This window comes from Phyllobates terribilis, unplaced genomic scaffold (assembly GCF_046119375.1).
Source record: "Phyllobates terribilis strain yellow unplaced genomic scaffold, ASM4611937v1 Scaffold_3__8_contigs__length_932513732, whole genome shotgun sequence".
Taxonomy (NCBI): Eukaryota; Metazoa; Chordata; class Amphibia; order Anura; family Dendrobatidae; genus Phyllobates; species Phyllobates terribilis.
The window spans coordinates 53,656,217-53,675,443 of NW_027362763.1; the positions used below are offsets into that span (position 1 = coordinate 53,656,217).

Consider the following 19,227-nt stretch of genomic DNA (forward strand, 5'->3'; position numbering starts at 1 on the left):
CTTTGTAGACCTGCAAGTTCGGTGATGGACTTGCACAATCTGCAGCAGCAAAACAGTAGGTGATTTTTAGTGAATGCTTGGTATCTTGTCTGCTCTATTCTATTCAGTCTGTGTGACCTACCCTCCCTGAAGATGTGGTTGCTTTCCTTCCTCTCCACACTCTAATCTGCATTATAAGATCTGATCCCCCATCTCTGCTCAAATCTATTGATCATGCCCTGATCCAGCAGTCAGGTCCCTATTCTATGACCGGAGTCTTACCTGCCAGCATTCCCAGCTCCTCTTTTAATTTGCCAACGTCTTGTAACGTCATCGTTGCGGCACGGCACATACATGATGTATTGCCAACTAATCTAAAGAAGATGCCGGCAGGCAGGAGGTGGTCCACAGAGCTCCCATGACATACTGACCTGACTGCTGGACTAGGGTCCTGTTTCACTCAACACGCCTCTTCTGTGTGATTGTCCCTTCCTGAAGACTTAGTTGCTTTCTTCCTCTCCACACTCCAATCTGCAATATAACATCTAATTCCCTTCCATTCACCGAGACTGATCCAGATGAAATTGTCTGCTCTGCAGTCCAGCTGCCGCAGCAAAATGTTTTTTTTTTTTTTAATGCAGACTATTTTAAAAAAAATTGCATAAGTTTTGCATTTAAGAAACAATAAAAGAAGAATTCCAATGCTTTTAAATCTTCAATGCTGAGAACCTCCCTAAAGCCATTCTTCTATGACTGCGGTTCTTCTATTATCTGCCAATTAGTTGTAGTGCTCCTATAAACAAACTCTGTAGAACGTAAAGTACTCGGCCAACTCAACAATATAGCATTGATCACTGCGGCATGTATGTAAAGTGCCAAATCCCCTTTATAGACCTAAAGTTAAAACATAACTACCAGCTGCTACCACTAGAGGGAGCTCACTGCACTCTGTTAAACATTGATCTCGGCAATGCATTAGCTCCCTCTAGTGGTGGCTGCAGGTAGTCAGCATGTTAGCATTTGACTACAAAGTATGCAGGGGGATTTGGATCTTCGTATCGGTCAAATAAACCTCAATGAAAAGGTATGATCAGTAATCATAATATAGGAAGTAGTCATTTAATTTAAAGTGCAACCAGCTAATCTATGGCTATACAAGAGACCAGGCCATGAGGTGTCTCCTTTAACAGCTTCTTTTTTTTTTTTATGGTGCAGGAGACCACCCCTTTAAGGTTGAATTATTTCCATAGCACCTTGTGCCTCTATATAGCGACATTTATTACGTGACATCGTATAAGGCGTACTGGCCCTTTAAGGCTCTGCCCGTAGTGTTTTGTTTTCAAAACTTACGTGAAAATGAACCAGTCCGTAGACGACAATAAAGCGGCTCCGACACCCCAGTAATTGGCGCAGATATCGGCCTGATACATTTGCAAACGAGAAAAAAAATTCGATCGGTGGTTTAATAGGTGGGAAAGCGTCTGAATGTTTAATTGTCTCCCTCCATTGATTTTATATCCGCAGTAAAAACTCCGCAGCAGAGAAAATTGCCAGCAACTCCTGCGGGAAGGAAAACTAGAAAAAAGGCGAATTTAGGAGGCTCAGAAACTTCATCGAACAGGAAACTTTTTTTTTACATTTCTTTTATTCTTATAAATAGATTCTTTGACTCCAATGAAATAAGAGCAAATGGTGGTGGAACTACAACCTCCAGCATGCCGCAATAACCTGTAGTCATGGTCAGGTATAATGGGAGTTGTAGAACCTATAGAAAACATAGGAGTCATGACCCTTGAATAACTAAAAAGGTAAAGTTTTATTGATACAAATATTAAAAATATACAAATAACATCCCATAAAAAGGCAGAGTACAAACTACTGGGTTCGCATTAGATCTATGTTCTCTATGGTTAAATTTTGAAGGGACCTTCGTGTGATAGATTCTGAGGATCATTGTTGTATCCATAATGGGAGTTGTAGTTTTGTCAAAGACTGCAGTGTACAAAAGTCTGGGTTTGGGGATTCCAGGAGGACGTTACCCCTCCTTGACTGCATTGTGCCCGCTGTACAGATGGTGGAGGAGGATAATGCTATGGGCTTGTCATCTGGGGTCGGCATTGGGCCCTTAGCTTTAATAAAGGGAAATATTAATCTTCAGCACAAGACATTGTGGAGAATTGCAGCTTCAGCTTTGTGGGAACAGTTTGGGGAAGTGCACAAGGTCCATCCAGCCAATCTATTACACCCCTTGACTGCATTGTGCCCGCTGTACAGATGGTGGAGGAGGATAATGCTATGGGCTTGTCATCAGGGGTCGGCATTGGGCCCTTAGTTTTAATAAAGGGAAATATTAATCTTCAGCACAAGACATTGTGGAGAATTGTAGCTTCAGCTTTGTGGGAACAGTTTGGGGAAGTGCACAAGGTCCATCCAGCAAATCTATTACCCCCCCTCTACTGATTGTCACAATGTATCAGTGCACAGAAGCTTGTGAAACTGAAGACAAGATTGTTCACTTTACGGAAGACTAATCTGGTCAGCAGCCATTAGTAACAAACCCTCAGATGTGAGAGTTATCAGGGCTGGAGAGAATTTCTGCATCTGGATTAAAAACAATGGATGTTGCAATTCACTGCAAGGAAGCAGAGATCCTGCACAAACCAAATACGTGAAACACCCAGGAGCCGGGTTGCTCATATGCAAATTAAAAGAATTTAGCACAAACAGGCTAAAAACACAAAAAACTAGAAAGGAAAAAATGCAGAAATGAGATAATCGGATCCAACGTCCTGAAGTTGTCTTCACTTTCCTCCAGCGGCTCCAGGTTCTGTAGAGTAGACGGAGGAGAATGATTCCTATGTCGGTCTCCGGGGGGCGCCTTATTAAGTGGAAGCCGAGCATTTATAACTCTGCATGCCGTTCCTGCAATTCTGTGAATGCCGCCACCAGGCTGAGGAATAACGGCGGTGCTGGCAATGATGCGCCTGACCGTCCTGCAGCTCTTGTGTATGAGGGTAATGGCCGCCGATATCGATTGTTGAGCTGTAAGAATGATGGGAGCCGAGATCAGTCTGCAACCGCTTCTTTACTTAGATACTTCATGTCATACTCCAGTTACAGCCAAAGCTGCATTCTCAATTCCTCTGATTGCAATTTGCTTTCCCTCTGCAGGACGACCTCTTATCGATGCCCTCGGACCTTCCTGGACATTTACAGTAATTTAGTGGACCCAAATACAATGCATGCAGCGAGCTAAAGGGGTATTCCAGCCCAAGTAATGGCATCATTAGGATGTGATCAAAAGGGTCTGACCCTCGAGACCCCCACTCATTCTGAGAATGGAAGGGAGAAAAAAAAAGAAGTGCAGGACCTTAGGCACATGGTGGTCAGTGGCTGTGCAAACTTTCTGCTGGCGATCATTCTGCTGTAACCCCTTCTAAGATGCTGTAACCGCTGTGTACCCCCTCCTCCAAAGATGCCAGCTTACCGCTGTACCCCTCCTCCTAAATTGCCATCATCCCGCCGTACCCCTTCATAAATTGCCGTCATCCCGCTGTATCCCCTCCTCTTAAACTGTCATCATCCCGCCGTACCCCCTCCTAAACTGCCATCATCCCGCTGTACCCCCTCCTCCTAAACTGCCGTCATCCCGCCGTACCCCCTCTTCCTGCCGTCATTCCGCTGTACTCCTCCTACTAAACTGCCGTCATCCCGCTGTGCCTCCTCAAATTGCCATCATCCCACTGTACCCCCTGCTCCTAAACTGCCGTCAGCCCGCCGTACCCCCTCCTCCTAACCTGCCGTCATCTCGCCGTACCTCCTCCTCCTAACCTGCCGCCAGCCCGCCGTACCCCCTCCTCCTAACCTGCCGTCATCTCGCCGTACCTCCTCCTCCTAACCTGCCGCCAGCCCGCCGTACCCCCCCTCCTAACCTGCCATAACCCCTCCTCCTAACCTGCCATCATCCCGCCGTACCCCCTCCTCCTAACCTGCCTTCAGCCCGCCGTACCCCCCTCCTAACCTGCCGTACACCCCCCTCCTACCCTGCCTTCAGCCCACCGTACCCCCCTCCTACCCTACCGTCAGCCCGCCGTACCCCCTCCTCCTAACTTGCCGTCATCTCGCCGTACCTCCTCCTCCTAACCTGCCGCCAGCCCGCCGTACCCCCCTTCCTAACCTGCCGTCAGCCCGCCGTACCCCCTCCTCCTAACTTGCCGTCATCTCGCCGTACCTCCTCCTCCTAACCTGCCGCCAGCCCGCCGTACCCTCCTCCTAACTTGCCGTCATCCCGCCGTACCCCCTCCTCCTAACCTGCCGTCATCCCGCCGTACCCCCCTCCTCCTAACCTGCCGTCACCCCGCCGTACCCCCCTCCTCCTAACCTGCCGTCAGCCCGCCGTACCCCCCTCCTCCTAACCTGCCGTCAGCCCGCTGTACCCCCCTCCTCCTAACCTGCCGTCATTCTGCTGTCCCGCCTCATGGAAGTATCAATGTTCAGACCCTCACTGATCATAAGCGATTGTGATCGCCGTCACTTTACGAGGCCAGAGTACCCCTGTAACTCAGCTGTGTCTGTCCGAGCGCAAATCAGCAGCTTTGGATGGGACTGGAGTACAGACAAGATAGTCACTCCCTTCCATCCAAAGTAAGAGCAGATCCTGCACTTCCCAGAGCTCCGACCGCTCTATAGGGGTCTTGTCTCGGTTAGGAATTAAAGGGGTTGTCCGGCACGTTTCCTGACGATTGCGTCATGTCTGTTATTGCAGTTCCTACTGGCCCAGAAGACCATCATGGGTCATTTATGGGGGCACCCATCATCCAACCAGCCTTGTGTTCTGTTCTCCTATAAAATTCTCCTTTCTTAACAAAGAATATTATTTTTTTTTTATAAAAAAAAACCATTTACATAAACGAAGTAAAAATATTCTACATGTGCTGTACATGAGCGCGGAGTGTAACGCTGCCCTAGTATCACTACAGGCCGATGGTCCATCCCAGCATCTGCTGGTTCCAGTGTGATCGCACGGCGCCCTCTGCTGGCCACCACAGGAACTGCGGCCTCTTCTGCTTGTGCTCGGCAGGCGACGTCATCTAGAACTTCTGCAGGACCTTCAGGACCAGATCCCGGAGTCGGACCCTCAGCCGCTCGTCATGTTCACAGATTATGTGCGTGGAGTCATCCTCGAACTGGATGAGCGTGTCGGCCTCCTGGAGGTGCACGATGTGGCCCTTACTGGTGTCTTCTATCTTCACATCGGAGAAACCGTGCTGAGAAGAGGAACGAAGGATCAGAGAACTGGGACCATTATAGGAGAAGAACCAGAGACGCTTAGATACAGCATCTCAGTAACCCCCATCGTGTACTGAACGCCATAGCCAGCACCTGTGATAGTGGTTGATGAGGGGTTATCTAAGCCAAAATGGTGTATCTGATCCTATTATATTAGAACATGTGCTGCTGAAGTGGTGTATCCAAGCCGCTTATGTGTAATACACTTTCCTAAGTCACTGTATCTGATCCCATCACATGCAATACTGCCCCCAAGTGGTGATTTCCCCCAAAAAGGGACTGCATATATCTGTATGCAGGGAACTCGCCCTAGTGGTGGCTGTATACTAAATCTGTATGCAGTGAGCTCCCCCTAGTGGTGGCTGTATACTAAATCGGTATGCAGTGAGCTCCCCCTAGTGGTGGCTGTATACTAAATCGGTATGCAGTGAGCTCCCCCTAGTGGTCGCTGTATAAATCGGTATGCAGTGAGCTCCCCCTAGTGGTCGCTGTATAAATCGGTATGCAGTGAGCTCCCCCTAGTGGTCGCTGTATAAATCTGTATGCAGTGAGCTCCCCCTAGTGGTCGCTGTATAAATCTGTATGCAGTGAGCTCCCCCTAGTGGTCGCTGTATAAATCTGTATGCAGTGAGCTCCCCCTAGTGGTCGCTGTATAAATCTGTATGCAGTGAGCTCCCCCTAGTGGTCGCTGTATAAATCTGTATGCAGTGAGCTCCCCCTAGTGGTCGCTGTATAAATCTGTATGCAGTGAGCTCCCCCTAGTGGCCGCTGTATAAATCTGTATGTAGTGAGCACCCCCTAGTGGCGGGTGTATAAATCTGTATGCAGTGAGCTCCCCCTAGTGGTCGCTGTATAAATCTGTATGCAGTGAGCTCCTTCTAGTGGTGGATGTATAAATCTGTATGCAGTGAGCTCCCTCTAGTGGTGGATGTATAAATCCATATGTAGTGAGCTCCCTCTAGTGGTGGATGTATAAATCTGTATGCAGTGAGCTCCCCCTAGTGGTCGCTGTATAAATCTGTATGCAGTGAGCTCCCTCTAGTGGTGGATGTATAAATCCGTATGTAGTGAGCTCCCCCTAGTGGTGGATGTATAAATCTGTATGCAGTGAGCTCCCTCTAGTGGTGGATGTATAAATCTGTATGTAGTGAGCTCCCTCTAGTGGTGGCTGTATAAATCTGTATGCAGTGAGCTCCCCCTAGTGGTCGCTGTATAAATCGGTATGCAGTAAGCTCCCCCTAGTGGTCGCTGTATAAATCTGTATGCAGTGAGCTCCCCCTAGTGGTGGCTGTATAAATCTGTATGTAGCGAGCTCCCTCTAGTGGGGACTGTATAAATCTGTATTTAGTGAGCACCCCCTAGTGGCGGGTGTATAAATCTGTATGTAGTGAGCCCCCCTCTAGTGGTGGCTGTATAAATCTGTATGCAGTGAGCTCCCTCTAGTGGTGGCTGTATAAATCTGTATGTAGCGAGCTCCCTCTAGTGGTGACTGTATAAATCTGTATGTAGTGAGCTCCCCCTAGTGGTGGCTGTATAAATCCGTATGTAGTGAGCACCCCCTAGTGGTGGCTGTATAAATCTGTATGCAGTGAGCTCCCCCTAGTGGCCGCTGTATAAATCTGTATGTAGTGAGCACCCCCTAGTGGCGGGTGTATAAATCTGTATGCAGTGAGCACCCCCTAGTGGTGGCTGTATAAATCTGTATGCAGTGAGCTCCCCCTAGTGGTGGCTGTATAAATCCGTATACAGAGTGCTCCCTCTAGTGGTGGCTGTATAAATGTGTGTGTAGTGAGCTCCCTCTAGTGGTGGCTGTATAAATCCGTATGCAGAGCGCTCCCTCTAGTGGTGGCTGTATAAATGTGTGTGTAGTGAGCTCCCTCTAGTGGTGGCTGTATAAATCCGTATGCAGAGCGCTCCCTCTAGTGGTGGCTGTATAAATCCGTATGCAGAGTGCTCCCTCTAGTGGTGGCTGTATAAATGTGTGGAGCTCCCTCTAGTGGTGACTGTATAAATCCGTATGCATAGCGCTCCCTCTAGTGGTGGCTGTATAAATGTGTGTGTAGTGAGCTCCCTCTAGTGGTGGCTGTATAAATGTGTGTGTAGTGAGCTCCCTCTAGTGGTGGCTGTATAAATCCGTATGCAGAGCGCTCCCTCTAGTGGTGGCTGTATAAATGTGTGTGTAGTGAGCTCCCTCTAGTGGTGCCTAAGGACAATTAAAAGAATAGCACTTGTATAAGGATTAGGAGAGTAAGACCTTGCTGTGCCCGCTATCTCTATCTATTACATATGGCAGAAGGGGGCGATTCTCTCACCTTCTCCAGAGTTTGGACAAACTGCTCCACAGGGATGGAGCCGTTCAGTAGTGGTTTGTACAGCTGAGTCTCTGGACTCTCCTCCGTCGCTCGCTTCCGCTTTTTGGTAGACTGCACAGGAGCTGCGGGCTTAGGGGGTGGCTGAGGAGAGAAGCAGAATAGTCACAGATCCCCCAAAACAGCGCGTCGTCGTCGTCCACAGATTCCCCCCCCCCCCATAACAGTGTCGTCCACATCTTACCCCCACGGACATTCGGCCGCTCACCTCTAGGACATTCGGCCGCTCACCTGTAGGACATTCGGCCGCTCACCTCTAGGACATTCGGCCGCTCACCTCTAGGACATTCGGCCGCTCACCTCTAGGACATTCGGCCGCTCACCTCTAGGACATTCGGCCGCTCACCTCTAGGACATTCGGCCGCTCACCTCTAGGACATTCGGCCGCTCACCTCTAGGACATTCGGCCGCTCACCTGTAGGACATGCTTGTTGTCTTTGGTATACAGAACGGCCGACACTGCTGCAAGGGAAACTCCGGGTTTAATCTCCATCGGCACCAGCGCCTCCGCCAGCTGAACCGGGAGAGAACAGGTAATTAGTCCCTGATGCAGGACTTATAGAGACCCCCTCAGTGCCCACCACACGTCTCACCTCAGGCATCAGTTCTATCTTCTCGTAGCGCCTCCTGAAGGGCAAGGTCAGCACCTCCGCCCGGCGGTAGGACATAGGAGGCGGCAGACAGTCGATCATGAGGTCGGAGCGGTGGGATTGGGATGCCGGGGGTTGGGTATACTGCTCCGGGCACACGACGTGCAGGGGCTGCGGGGAGAGCGGAGGGAAGGCGACTGCAGTCAGAACCGCCTGTCCTGATACATTGTAACAAACTATCAGGGGAGGTGAAATGTCTGCAGTAACGCTCCGAGCACCACTCCCTCTTTGACATCTAGGTAGTGCCCTGCTGGGACCTTCCACCTTAAAGGGGTAATCCCTAAATCAAAACTAGGACAGACAATAAGTCTCTGATATCGGGGACCCCTGGAGATCATGATTACGGGCGGAAGGAGGTCCGTGTATGAATGGGGCACAGGGACGTTGCTGCTCACTAGCCACAAGCCTCACCTGGACTTCCTTGAGAAGTTTTGACACCTGGATGAAATTGAGCCGCGTGTCGATGGGGCAGTAGACGCATTTCATGGCGAGCGGCTGGTACGGAGCCAGAGCGTCCAAGTAAGAGAAGTCGGGCTCTGCGAACAGAAAACAGCAGATTGCAAAGATGTCGGGCGCCGCTCTCCAGCGGAGACCTAGGACGAGCTGCCGAGCTCCAGGATTGCAGCCGTCGGACCCTACGTACCGGTGAAAATGATGGTGTTCAGGCTGGACTTCCCCCACAGCTCCATGAAATGAACCACGTCTCCGAAGCGCAGGGTGGGGTGACCCGTGAACACCACGCACGGCTGCTTGAAGTCGTTGCTGAAGTCTCCGTGGATGCTGGGGTAATGCTTCAGCTTATTGGTCTGGATCAACTGGAAAAAAACGCGTTAGTGCAGCTGCAGAAAGTAATATTTTCGATAGCATTATGGAGACGGTGGTCTTACCTCTGCGTGGGGGAACGGGGGCTCGGGGAGATAGACCTTCGTCTGTTTGTTGTGACACAGCCTGGGGTGGGGAAAAAGAGAAAAGGTAACTTACTGGTATCTGCTGCCATCTAGTGGCTACGATCGTGTACTACAGTCCAGATATTATAGCAGCAGGGGGGCGACCATCCGCAGAAGTGGCAGACTGGCTGCCACAGTCAGTTATGTTCAACCCTTGGGAGGAAGGTAACAACTTTGGCTTTAACCCTGTTGTTGCCAGGGGGTCTGAAGACAATTTTCACATTTAAGGACCTGCATGATATACTACAAATATACTATTACATCCCTATATATTAAAAAACTCCATCCAACATAATAATTGGGGGCATCGGAGTCTGTATCGGGGGGGGGGGGAAGACGACAGTAACATACTGTGATTGGCAAGATGGGTGATAACATGAAGAAAAGTTCCTTTAACATTCTATGGAGTAATTGGAGCCTGAAGAGGGCAGAACTAATAGTAACAGGCTGTGATTGCTAGGAGGAGTGATAACATGGAGAAAAGTTCCTGTATCACCCAATGGGGCACAGGCAGGTGTATAGGCAATAAATTATAGTAACAGGCTAAAAATTTACTTTCTTCTGTCACTTGCACCCCCCAGTGGTGTAACTATAGGGGCTGTAGCAGCTGAATGTCCACGACCCTATCCAGGGTCTGTGGATCTACATTTGTTTTGTTATTGCTCTTTGGGCTCAGGTCTTGTCTATTTGAGCTCTGCCATATTGGCTCCTGATCGCGATCAGCACCACTGGCGGTGCCCTGACCTAGGAGCAAGAGTAAGTACATGTAGCGTCTGGAGCACCCCTTCAGGGGGGGGGACATTTTGGGCCATGACAACACCATAAACCTTCATCTGCGCCTCTGCCTGCGTTATCTTCATACCCGCCCTCGTCATCCACGCCTTTGTCAACTGCCCGCCCTCGTCCTCCGTGCCCTCTTTGCCCACCCTAGTCATCCGCCCGTGTCATTCACACCCTCGCCATCCACGCCTTCATCATCCGCACCCTCTGCCCTCCTTCGTCATCCGCGCCCTCCGCTCACCCTCGTCATCCACCCGCCCTCTCTCTGCTCACCCTAGTCATCCACGCCCTCTGCCCGCCCTTTTCATCTGCGCCCTCGTTATTTGCCCGCCCTCTTCATATGCACCCTCTGCCCGCCCTCCAAATCCGCTAGTCATCTACCCACTCTCATCATCCGTGCCCTTGTCATCCACACCCCCTGCCCGCCCTCTGCCCACCCTCGTCATCCGCACCCTCTACCCGCCCTCTTCATCCGCACCCTCTGCCCGCCCTCGTCATCCCCACCCTAGTCATCCGCACCCTTTGCCCGCCCTCGTCATCCTCCTTCTGCCCGCCCTAGTAATCCAGGCCCTCTTCCTGCACAGACGCGCCGTCGCTGATCGCTCTCCCACCACGTACCACTCAGCGAAGATCTGGGAAAACTCCAGGGAGCTGTTGGCCACGGGAGAGATGAAGTAGAAGGGGACGCTGGAGAGTCCGGCCGAGTCGATGTACTGATACAGACACTCCAGGAGGTCGTAGATGACGCCAGATGGATAACACGGCACCAGCACGTTACCGCCATTACGTATCGTCATCGCTGTGGAGAGGCAGAGGCACACAATGGATCATATACTTTAGGATCCTCCTGACTGTGCTTATGCACAGAAGCCAAGCTGTGCTCCAGTGTAAAGTACAGGGGAGACGCAAAGAAGCAGCGCCATTCTCTGAGATAAGAGATGTAACAGACCAGCTTAGCTTTCCAAACATGATGGTGTTACTGATTATAGTTGTGTCCCAATGGATCAGAGTGGCAGTGTACAGTGCTGCTCACCATTATTGCCACCCCTTCATTTTTCTCATAGATTGTACAATTGTACATTTCCATTTATTTTTTAAGACAAAGTTATATCCTCAGGATTTTTTAATTAGTGGTCCAAAGTAATACAACAATAAAACATTGTTTTTCAACTTCCATGCTGCAATTTCAAAGAAGAAACAGAATAAACAGCATGTGCAGCAATAAAGGCCCCCTAATTAATACCTGGTTGCCCCCCCTAATTAATACTTGGTTGCACACCCTTTAGCATTGCTGACAGCCGCCAAACGATTCTTGTAGCCATCTATAAGCTTCTTGCTCTTCTCAGCTGGAGTTTTCTCCCATCTTCCTTTGCAGTTTGTTCAAGCTCTTGAATGCTTGCAGGATTCTTTTCCCCAATGGCAGATTTCAGCTCACCCCAAAGATTTTCAATGGGATTAAGGTCAGGACTCATTGCTGGCCATTTTAAAACAGTCCATTTTTTCTTTTTCAACCATTCCTGTGTACTTTTGGATGTGCGCTTTGCGTCAAACCAAGTTTTCTTACACTGGGTAGGGCATTTCGCTCTAAAATCTCTTGATAATTCTCTGATTTCATGATTCCTGTGATACGGTCAAGGCACCAGTACCGGATGCAGCAAAGCATCCCCACAGCATTATGGATCCTCCACCATGCTTAACTGTTGGTAAGGTGTTCTTTTCCTTATAAAGCTTCATTACGCTTTCAGTAAACAAACTGTTGCTTTGCATTGCCAAAAAGCTCTATTTTTGTTTCATCTGTCCACACAACAATTTGCCAGAAGGATTGTGGTTTGTCAAGATACTCTTTGGGAAAGATCAGTCGTTCCTTTCTATGTCTTTTCTTCATCAATGGCTTCTTCCTTGGCCTTGACCCATAAAGCTCTGCTTGGTTTAGTGTGCGGCGTATGGTACTTGTTGAAACCATGACCCCACTGTTCCTGGTTGGTCTTCAGGTCTTTGGATGTTTCACGTGGTGTTTTATTCGTACTCCCATGACAGCACCACGAGAGAGAGAGAGGATCCGCCCATCAAGGACAGGAAACCTACAGGTTAAAAAGGGTGGCACCTCTCTCCCGCCTCAGTTTAGATTTCCTGTCCTTGATGGGAGACCTGTCAGGCTTACCTGCAGGATGTAGATGGTCTCTTGCCCCAGATGGAATCGACAGGGTGTTTGGAGCAGTGAAGGTTCTCGAGCAAGTATAGTGGTGCTACAAAAGGTAAAACTTAACATTTATGAGAAATGAATAAAACATGATAAACAAGTCGCAAGGACCTAAAAGCAAGTATATGCCTGCCTGTGGTGGTGAGTAGCCATAATAGTCAGTAACTCATTATTTCCAGGGATGCGAGAATATGTTAAACAGACATGGTCTACCCGTAACATAACACAGATAAAATGGCAAAAAATGTGGAGCTCTCAAGACAATGTCTCAGCATATAGTGTCTCAGCATATAGTGTCTCAGCATATAGTGTCTCAGCATATAGGAACCTTCGTACATTTGAACAGATTATGGTGAGCATTTAAACCTTATATATACTATCGGAACAGCCTCACCAAATAAAATGTCGGTTCTTGCTCACTGGCTTTAAGACAGCTCCATGTGGTGGGGCATTTAAACCTTTTCAGCCTCCAACAGACCACAGCACACCGCTCCCGACGCGTTTCATTGCCTCAGCTAATCATCAGGGGAGAAGAGGGTGTCACACAGTATGGAAGCTGGCATCAGTCGCTCAGCCTCTCCATTAGACAGCGCAAAAGAACAAACAAATAAGTCCTCCTTTTGAATATGCCCGCGCTGACACGCGAGCGCGTCACTTCCGGTTCCGGCGGACTCACGTCCGGTATGTGGAACGCAAGTGCCGGCCGTGACGCGCAAACGTCACTTCCGGTGCGCGCGTCCTAAAGAAAACTGACGCGCTGACCAGGTGACGACATATCGGGGGAATGAACGCAGAGTGCCCACACGTGACACACTGCAGTGGGTGGTAACAAACCCCCACCCAAAATCACCCCGGCCCGGAGGAGTGTCCAAAACAGAACAGTATAGGACACTGCTCTGGCTACATACCATATACCGCGCAGTATCCAATAACCACGCGCAGCACACCCCAATGGTCAATAAACCGGAAAAAACTTCACGGGTCAAGTCAAACCAATGGTACTGGGGTAGAGGCAAAGAGCACACATAATACCCAAAAAGAAGCAAAAGTACAGAGAAGTTGAAGCAAAACAATCTCTTAAAGTACAAAAAACAGGGAGGAGACTGGGGAGGACCGCACCTCCAACTACAGGGGGAACAAAGGGGGGGGGGGGAGAGGAGGAGAAGAGAGAAAGAAGTGGGGGGAGAGGGTGGATGACAGGGTATGTTGCAGGAGTAGATATTAGTCATAAACAAAAAAATGAGACAAAGATATAAATAGGGGAGGAGGGAAATAACGAGGGGACTATAAGGCCCTATTAATGGACTAGTTAGAACTATCCCAACCTATCAGTGGAGGTTGGCACCCTAAAACCTGCACAAGTGGCGCCCCCACTCCGCGGCGGCTGCCCCTACTCTCCTCACCCTAACTCACCCTGCACTCATAGAAAAGACCTAAAAGACAACTGTTCATTAAGGCCGTGAGGGGCCATAGTCTGCAACTTAAAAATCCACTTGGTCTCCCTTTAAAGGATCAACTTGTCCCAGTCACCTCCTCTTGGCGGGGCAGTCACTTTATCGATTCCCATGAATCGTATAATATCCGTGCCATTAGGATGCACGTTGTTCACATGCCTTGCCAGGGGGGTGTCCCTTTTCAGGGCTATATCCCGTTGATGTTCCCCCACTCTTCTTCTCAGTTCTCTTTTAGTTTTCCCCACATACTCCACCCCGCACACACATGTGGCCATATAGATTATCCCCTTGGATCTGCAATTGATGAAATGCTTTATGACTAAGGTTTCTCCGGTGACATTACTCTTAAAGTCCTTTCCTTGTACCATTACTTGACATGATACACATCCACTACATCTGAAACTGCCATTGATCGAGCTTTTTAACCAATTGTTCCCCAGGTGGTCTGTGTAGTGACTGTGGACCAATCTGTCCCTAAGGGATCTGCCCCTTTTATAAGTGATCAGGGGTCTTAAGTCAACCAAATCACCAATGTCCTCATCCATTTGAAGGATCGGCCAATGTTTTTGTAGTATCTCACGAACTGTGTGTGCCTGATTGGAAAAAGTAGTAATAAGCCTAAATGGAGTGCTATCCTTGTTTGCTTTGGGAGGTGGGTGTAGTAAGGAGGTGCGGTCACTAGCCATAATCTCACCATAAGCCTCAGCCACCACCCTCCTCGGATAACCCCTCTCATGGAAACGCCGACAAAGGTCACTGGCCTGAGCTCTGAAGGTAACGTCTTCGGAACAGTTTCTTCGGATCCTCATGAACTGCCCCTTAGGAATACCCCTCTTGAGGGGGACAGGATGGTTACTCTCCCACCTGAGAAGGGAATTCGAAGCAGTCATTTTTCTATACGTGCTTGTCCCTATCTCGCCATCCATCCCTAACTGAATGAGGACATCAAAAAAAGGCAGTTCATGAGGACCAAACTCGAAGGTAAAGTGTAAGTTGAGGTCGTTGTGGTTCAGTACATCAACGAGGCCCCCAAAGGATTTTTTGTCTCCCTTCCACAATACCAGGACGTCGTCGATGTACCGAACCCACAACAGGATGTTTTCAGCACCCATGACGGGGATATCCCCAAAAACGACAGTTTCTTCCCACCAGCCCAGGTAAAGATTGGCATACGAAGGGGCACAGGGACTCCCCATCGCGGTGCCCCTGAGCTGGTGGAAGTACTTCCCGCCGAAAAGGAAAACATTTTTCGTCAGACAGAATTGAAGGGCCTCCATGACAAAGAGATTATGTCTCTCGAATTGCTTGCCCCTCCCGCTGAGAAAAAAACGAATCGCTTCCAAACCCCTATCATGAGGTATTGAAGAGTACAATGACTCGACATCGATACTGGCTAATGTCACATCTTTGTCTACCGTCATACCTTCCAATTTGCGGAGCAGGTCATTGGTGTCGCCAATGAAGGAGTTGAGGCTTAATACAAAAGGTCTGAGTACCTTCTCAAGGTATACTCCCAGATTTTGGGTCAGGTTATTAACCCCCGATACGATTGGGCGTCCTTTAAGTGGACTCAAACCCTTATGCACCTTTGGCAAGCTGTAAAAGGTTGCCATCACTGGGTGAACTGGGCAAATGAAGTCCCTCTCCTGTTTGTTCAAAACACCATCATTTAAGGCCCCATTCACCAGTTCCACCAACTGTCGAGAAAATCCCTTAGTGGGGTCCGCATTCAATATATGGTAACATTCACTGACATTCAGTATTACCGTACACATCGAGTGATACTGATTGGTGTCCATGATCACCACATTACCGCCTTTGTCCGACGGTTTAATAGTGATAGAATGATCATTTTCCAAGGACCTCAGTGCCTGCATCTCACGATGTGTAAGATTATACTTGGCCCATCCTTGATGGCTCTCAAGGTCTCTCAGATCTTTAGTCACCATGCTCAAAAACACATCAATTGGACTCAAATCATTTTGTGGTGGTGGCATTTTAGTACTCTTCAATTTAAGATTGGTAAACGGGCCCTTACCTTCCCAGTTAGGATCCGAATCACTGAGGTGAAAAAGGGTCCTAATATCGGGCAAAAGTTCCTCACGTACCCCAAGCTCAGCACAGGCCTGTTTATCGTTCCTAATGAAGTGCTTTCGCCACTTCAACTTACGCACGAACAGGTTTACGTCCTTGATGGCATCAAAGGAATTATAGTCCGTTGTCGGTACAAAAGTCAGGCCCTTACCCAGGACCTCCAATTCTGGAGGATTCAGTCTCCTAGAGGATAGGTTGATGATCTGGGGACTCATTGTGCCAGTGGGGGGTTGCTTACGTTGAGGCGGTTGCGCAGCGGATAACCCTCCTCTAAAAAATGAGTCCGGGGGGGGGGGGATCTCCTATTACTATTGTTGCTGCCGCGACCCCTTCCGCCCCCTCTTCCCTTCTGTCTACCTCGATGTGATTTGGATCTACCCTCAGACTCAGATAGATCCGTGTCAGTAGACGAGAGGTCTGTGTCTGGATGCCTCAAACCCCTACTGGTAAGAAAGTTGTAAGCCTTATTCTCCTTGAAATCCTGTAAGTCCTTAATAAAGAATTTGTGCTTACGTTCCTTCAGGTGATATTGAAATCTTTCTATTGTATTCTGAAGTAGTGTTTCTTTAGTACTAAATTCAGGTTCAAGAGAGAATTTTTTTGTTAGTTCCACTTGTGTTTTCAGTGATTCATTCCAAGTGGCCAGTGTCATTTTTTTCCTCATCCAGGAGCAATTTCATGAGCCTTAGGGAGCTCGCAGTCGCTTCCTTTTCCCAAAGATTTAACAGGGCCTGACTTTTGTACCGAAATGAAGGTAGCAATGTTATCCGAAGATTTCTAGGGACGATACCCGCACTAAGATAGTTGTCAAGTGTTTGCACTTCCCACCAAGACGTAATCTGCTGTTTATAGATTTTTGTCAGTTCCTTGAAGGCAGCCGAGAAGGTGGGGGTGTACTTTTTTTGGGCAAAAGTGCGCTCAGAAAAAACCTCTTTAGCCTCAGTGGCCCACTGGCTGGTGTCTATTCCCGCTGACAGAAATCCAGCCATACCACTTCTAATTCAAATAACAAAATACAGCAATAGGGTTTCAGAGGTAACCACAAAATAGAGTAGGTATTCGAGCAAGTATAGTGGTGCTACAAAAGGTAAAACTTAACACTTATTAGAAATGAATAAAACGTGATAAACAAGTCGCAAGGACCTAAAAGCAAGTATATGCCTGCCTGTGGTGGTGAGTAGCCATAATAGTCAGTAACTCATTATTTCCAGGGATGCAAGAATATGTTAGACAGTCTACCCATAACATAACACAGATAAAATGGCAAAAAATGTGGAGCTCTCAAGACAGTGTCTCAGCATATAGTGTCTCAGCATATAGTGTCTCAGCATATAGTGTCTCAGCATATAGGAACCTTCGTACATTTGAACAGATTATGGTGAGCATTTAAACCTTATATATACTATCGGAACAGCCTCACCAAATAAAATGTCGGTTCTTGCTCACTGGTTTTAAGACAGCTCCATGTGGTGGGGCATTTAAACCTTTTCAGCCTCCAACAGACCACAGCACACCGCTACAGACGCATTTCATTGCCTCAGCTAATCATCAGGGGAGAAGAGGGTGTCACACAGTATGGAAGCTGGCATCAGTCGCTCAGCCTCTCCATTAGACAGCGCAAAAGAACAAATAAGTCCTCCTTTTGAATATGCCTGCGCTGACACGCGAGCGCGTCACTTCCGGTTCCGGCGGACTCACGTCCGGTATGTGGAACGCAAGTGCCGGCCGTGACGCGCAAACGTCACTTCCGGTGCGCGCGTCCTAAAGAAAACTGACGCGCTGACCAGGTGACGACATATCGGGGGAATGAACGCAGAGTGCCCACACGTGACACACTGCAGTGGGTGGTAACAAACCCCCACCCAAAATCACCCCGGCCCGGAGGAGTGTCCAAAACAGAACAGTATAGGACACTGCTCTGGCTACATACCATATACCGCGCAGTATCCAATAACCACGCGCAGCACACCCCAATGGTCAATAAACCGGAAAAAACTTCACGGGTCAAGTCAAACCAATGGTACTGGGGTAGAGGCAAAGAGCACACATAATACCCAAAAAGAAGCAAAAGTACAGAGAAGTTGAAGCAAAACAATCTCTTAAAGTACAAAAAATGGGGAGGAGACTGGGGAGGACCGCACCTCCAACTACAGGGGGAACAAAGGGGGGGGGGGAGAGAGAGGAGGAGAAGAGAGAAAGAAGTGGGGGGAGAGGGTGGATGACAGGGTATGTTGCAGGAGTAGATATTAGTCATAAACAAAAAAATGAGACAAAGATATAAATAGGGGAGGAGGGAAATAACGAGGGGACTATAAGGCCCTATTAATGGACTAGTTAGAACTATCCCAACCTATCAGTGGAGGTTGGCACCCTAAAACCTGCGCAAGTGGCGCCCCCACTCCGCGGCGGCTGCCCCTACTCTCCTCACCCTAACTCACCCTGCACTCATAGAAAAGACCTAAAAGACAACTGTTCATTAAGGCCGTGAGGGGCCATAGTCTGCAACTTAAAAATCCACTTGGTCTCCCTTTAAAGGATCAACTTGTCCCAGTCACCTCCTCTTGGCGGGGCAGTCACTTTATTGATTCCCATGAATCGTATAATATCCGTGCCATTAGGATGCACGTTGTTCACATGCCTCGCCAGGAGGGTGTCCCTTTTCAGGGCTATATCCCGTTGATGTTCCCCCACTCTTCTTCTCAGTTCTCTTTTAGTTTTCCCCACATACTCCACCCCGCACACACATGTGGCCATATAGATTATCCCCTTGGATCTGCAATTGATGAAATGCTTTATGACTAAGGTTTCTCCGGTGACATTACTCTTAAAGTCCTTTCCTTGTACCATTACTTGACATGATACACATCCACTACATCTGAAACTGCCATTGATCGAGCTTTTTAACCAATTGTTCCCCAGGTGGTCTGTGTAGTGACTGTGGACCAATCTGTCCCTAAGGGATCTGCCCCTTTTATAAGTGATCAGGGGTCTTAAGTCAACCAAATCACCTATGTCTTGTTACCACCCACTGCAGTGTGTCACGTGTGGGCACTCTGCGTTCATTCCCCCGATATGTCGTCACCTGGTCAGCGCATCAGTTTTCTTTAGGACGCGCGCACCGGAAGTGACGTTTGCACGTCACGGCCGGCACTTGCGTTCCACATACCGGACGTGAGTCCGCCGGAACCGGAAGTGACGCGCTCGCGTGTCAGCGCGGGCATATTCAAAAGGAGGACTTATTTGTTTGTTCTTTTGCGCTGTCTAATGGAGAGGCTGAGCGACTGATGCCAGCTTCCATACTGTGTGACACCCTCTTCTCCCCTGATGATTAGCTGAGGCAATGAAACGCGTCGGGAGCGGTGTGCTGTGGTCTGTTGGAGGCTGAAAAGGTTTAAATGCCCCACCACATGGAGCTGTCTTAAAGCCAGTGAGCAAGAACCGACATTTTATTTGGTGAGGCTGTTC

General features: G+C 48.8%; 1 protein-coding gene across 2 annotated transcripts in view; it reads right to left on the reverse strand.

Moving 5' to 3' along the window:
* Positions 1 to 4,066: 4,066 nt before the first annotated feature.
* Positions 4,067 to 19,227, reverse strand: part of INTS9 (integrator complex subunit 9) — a 40,020-nt gene continuing 24,859 nt past the window's right edge. For both annotated transcript variants that reach the window (XM_073673878.1, XM_073673877.1), the window contains exons 10-17: positions 10,633 to 10,813; positions 9,175 to 9,235; positions 8,931 to 9,102; positions 8,699 to 8,823; positions 8,231 to 8,398; positions 8,053 to 8,151; positions 7,581 to 7,721; positions 4,067 to 5,246 (exon numbers count right to left, since the gene is read on the reverse strand). In XM_073673878.1, coding sequence (XP_073529979.1) covers positions 5,070 to 5,246; positions 7,581 to 7,721; positions 8,053 to 8,151; positions 8,231 to 8,398; positions 8,699 to 8,823; positions 8,931 to 9,102; positions 9,175 to 9,235; positions 10,633 to 10,813 — 1,124 coding nt within the window. In that variant the 3' untranslated portion in view covers positions 4,067 to 5,069. The remainder of the gene's footprint in view (positions 5,247 to 7,580; positions 7,722 to 8,052; positions 8,152 to 8,230; positions 8,399 to 8,698; positions 8,824 to 8,930; positions 9,103 to 9,174; positions 9,236 to 10,632; positions 10,814 to 19,227) is intronic.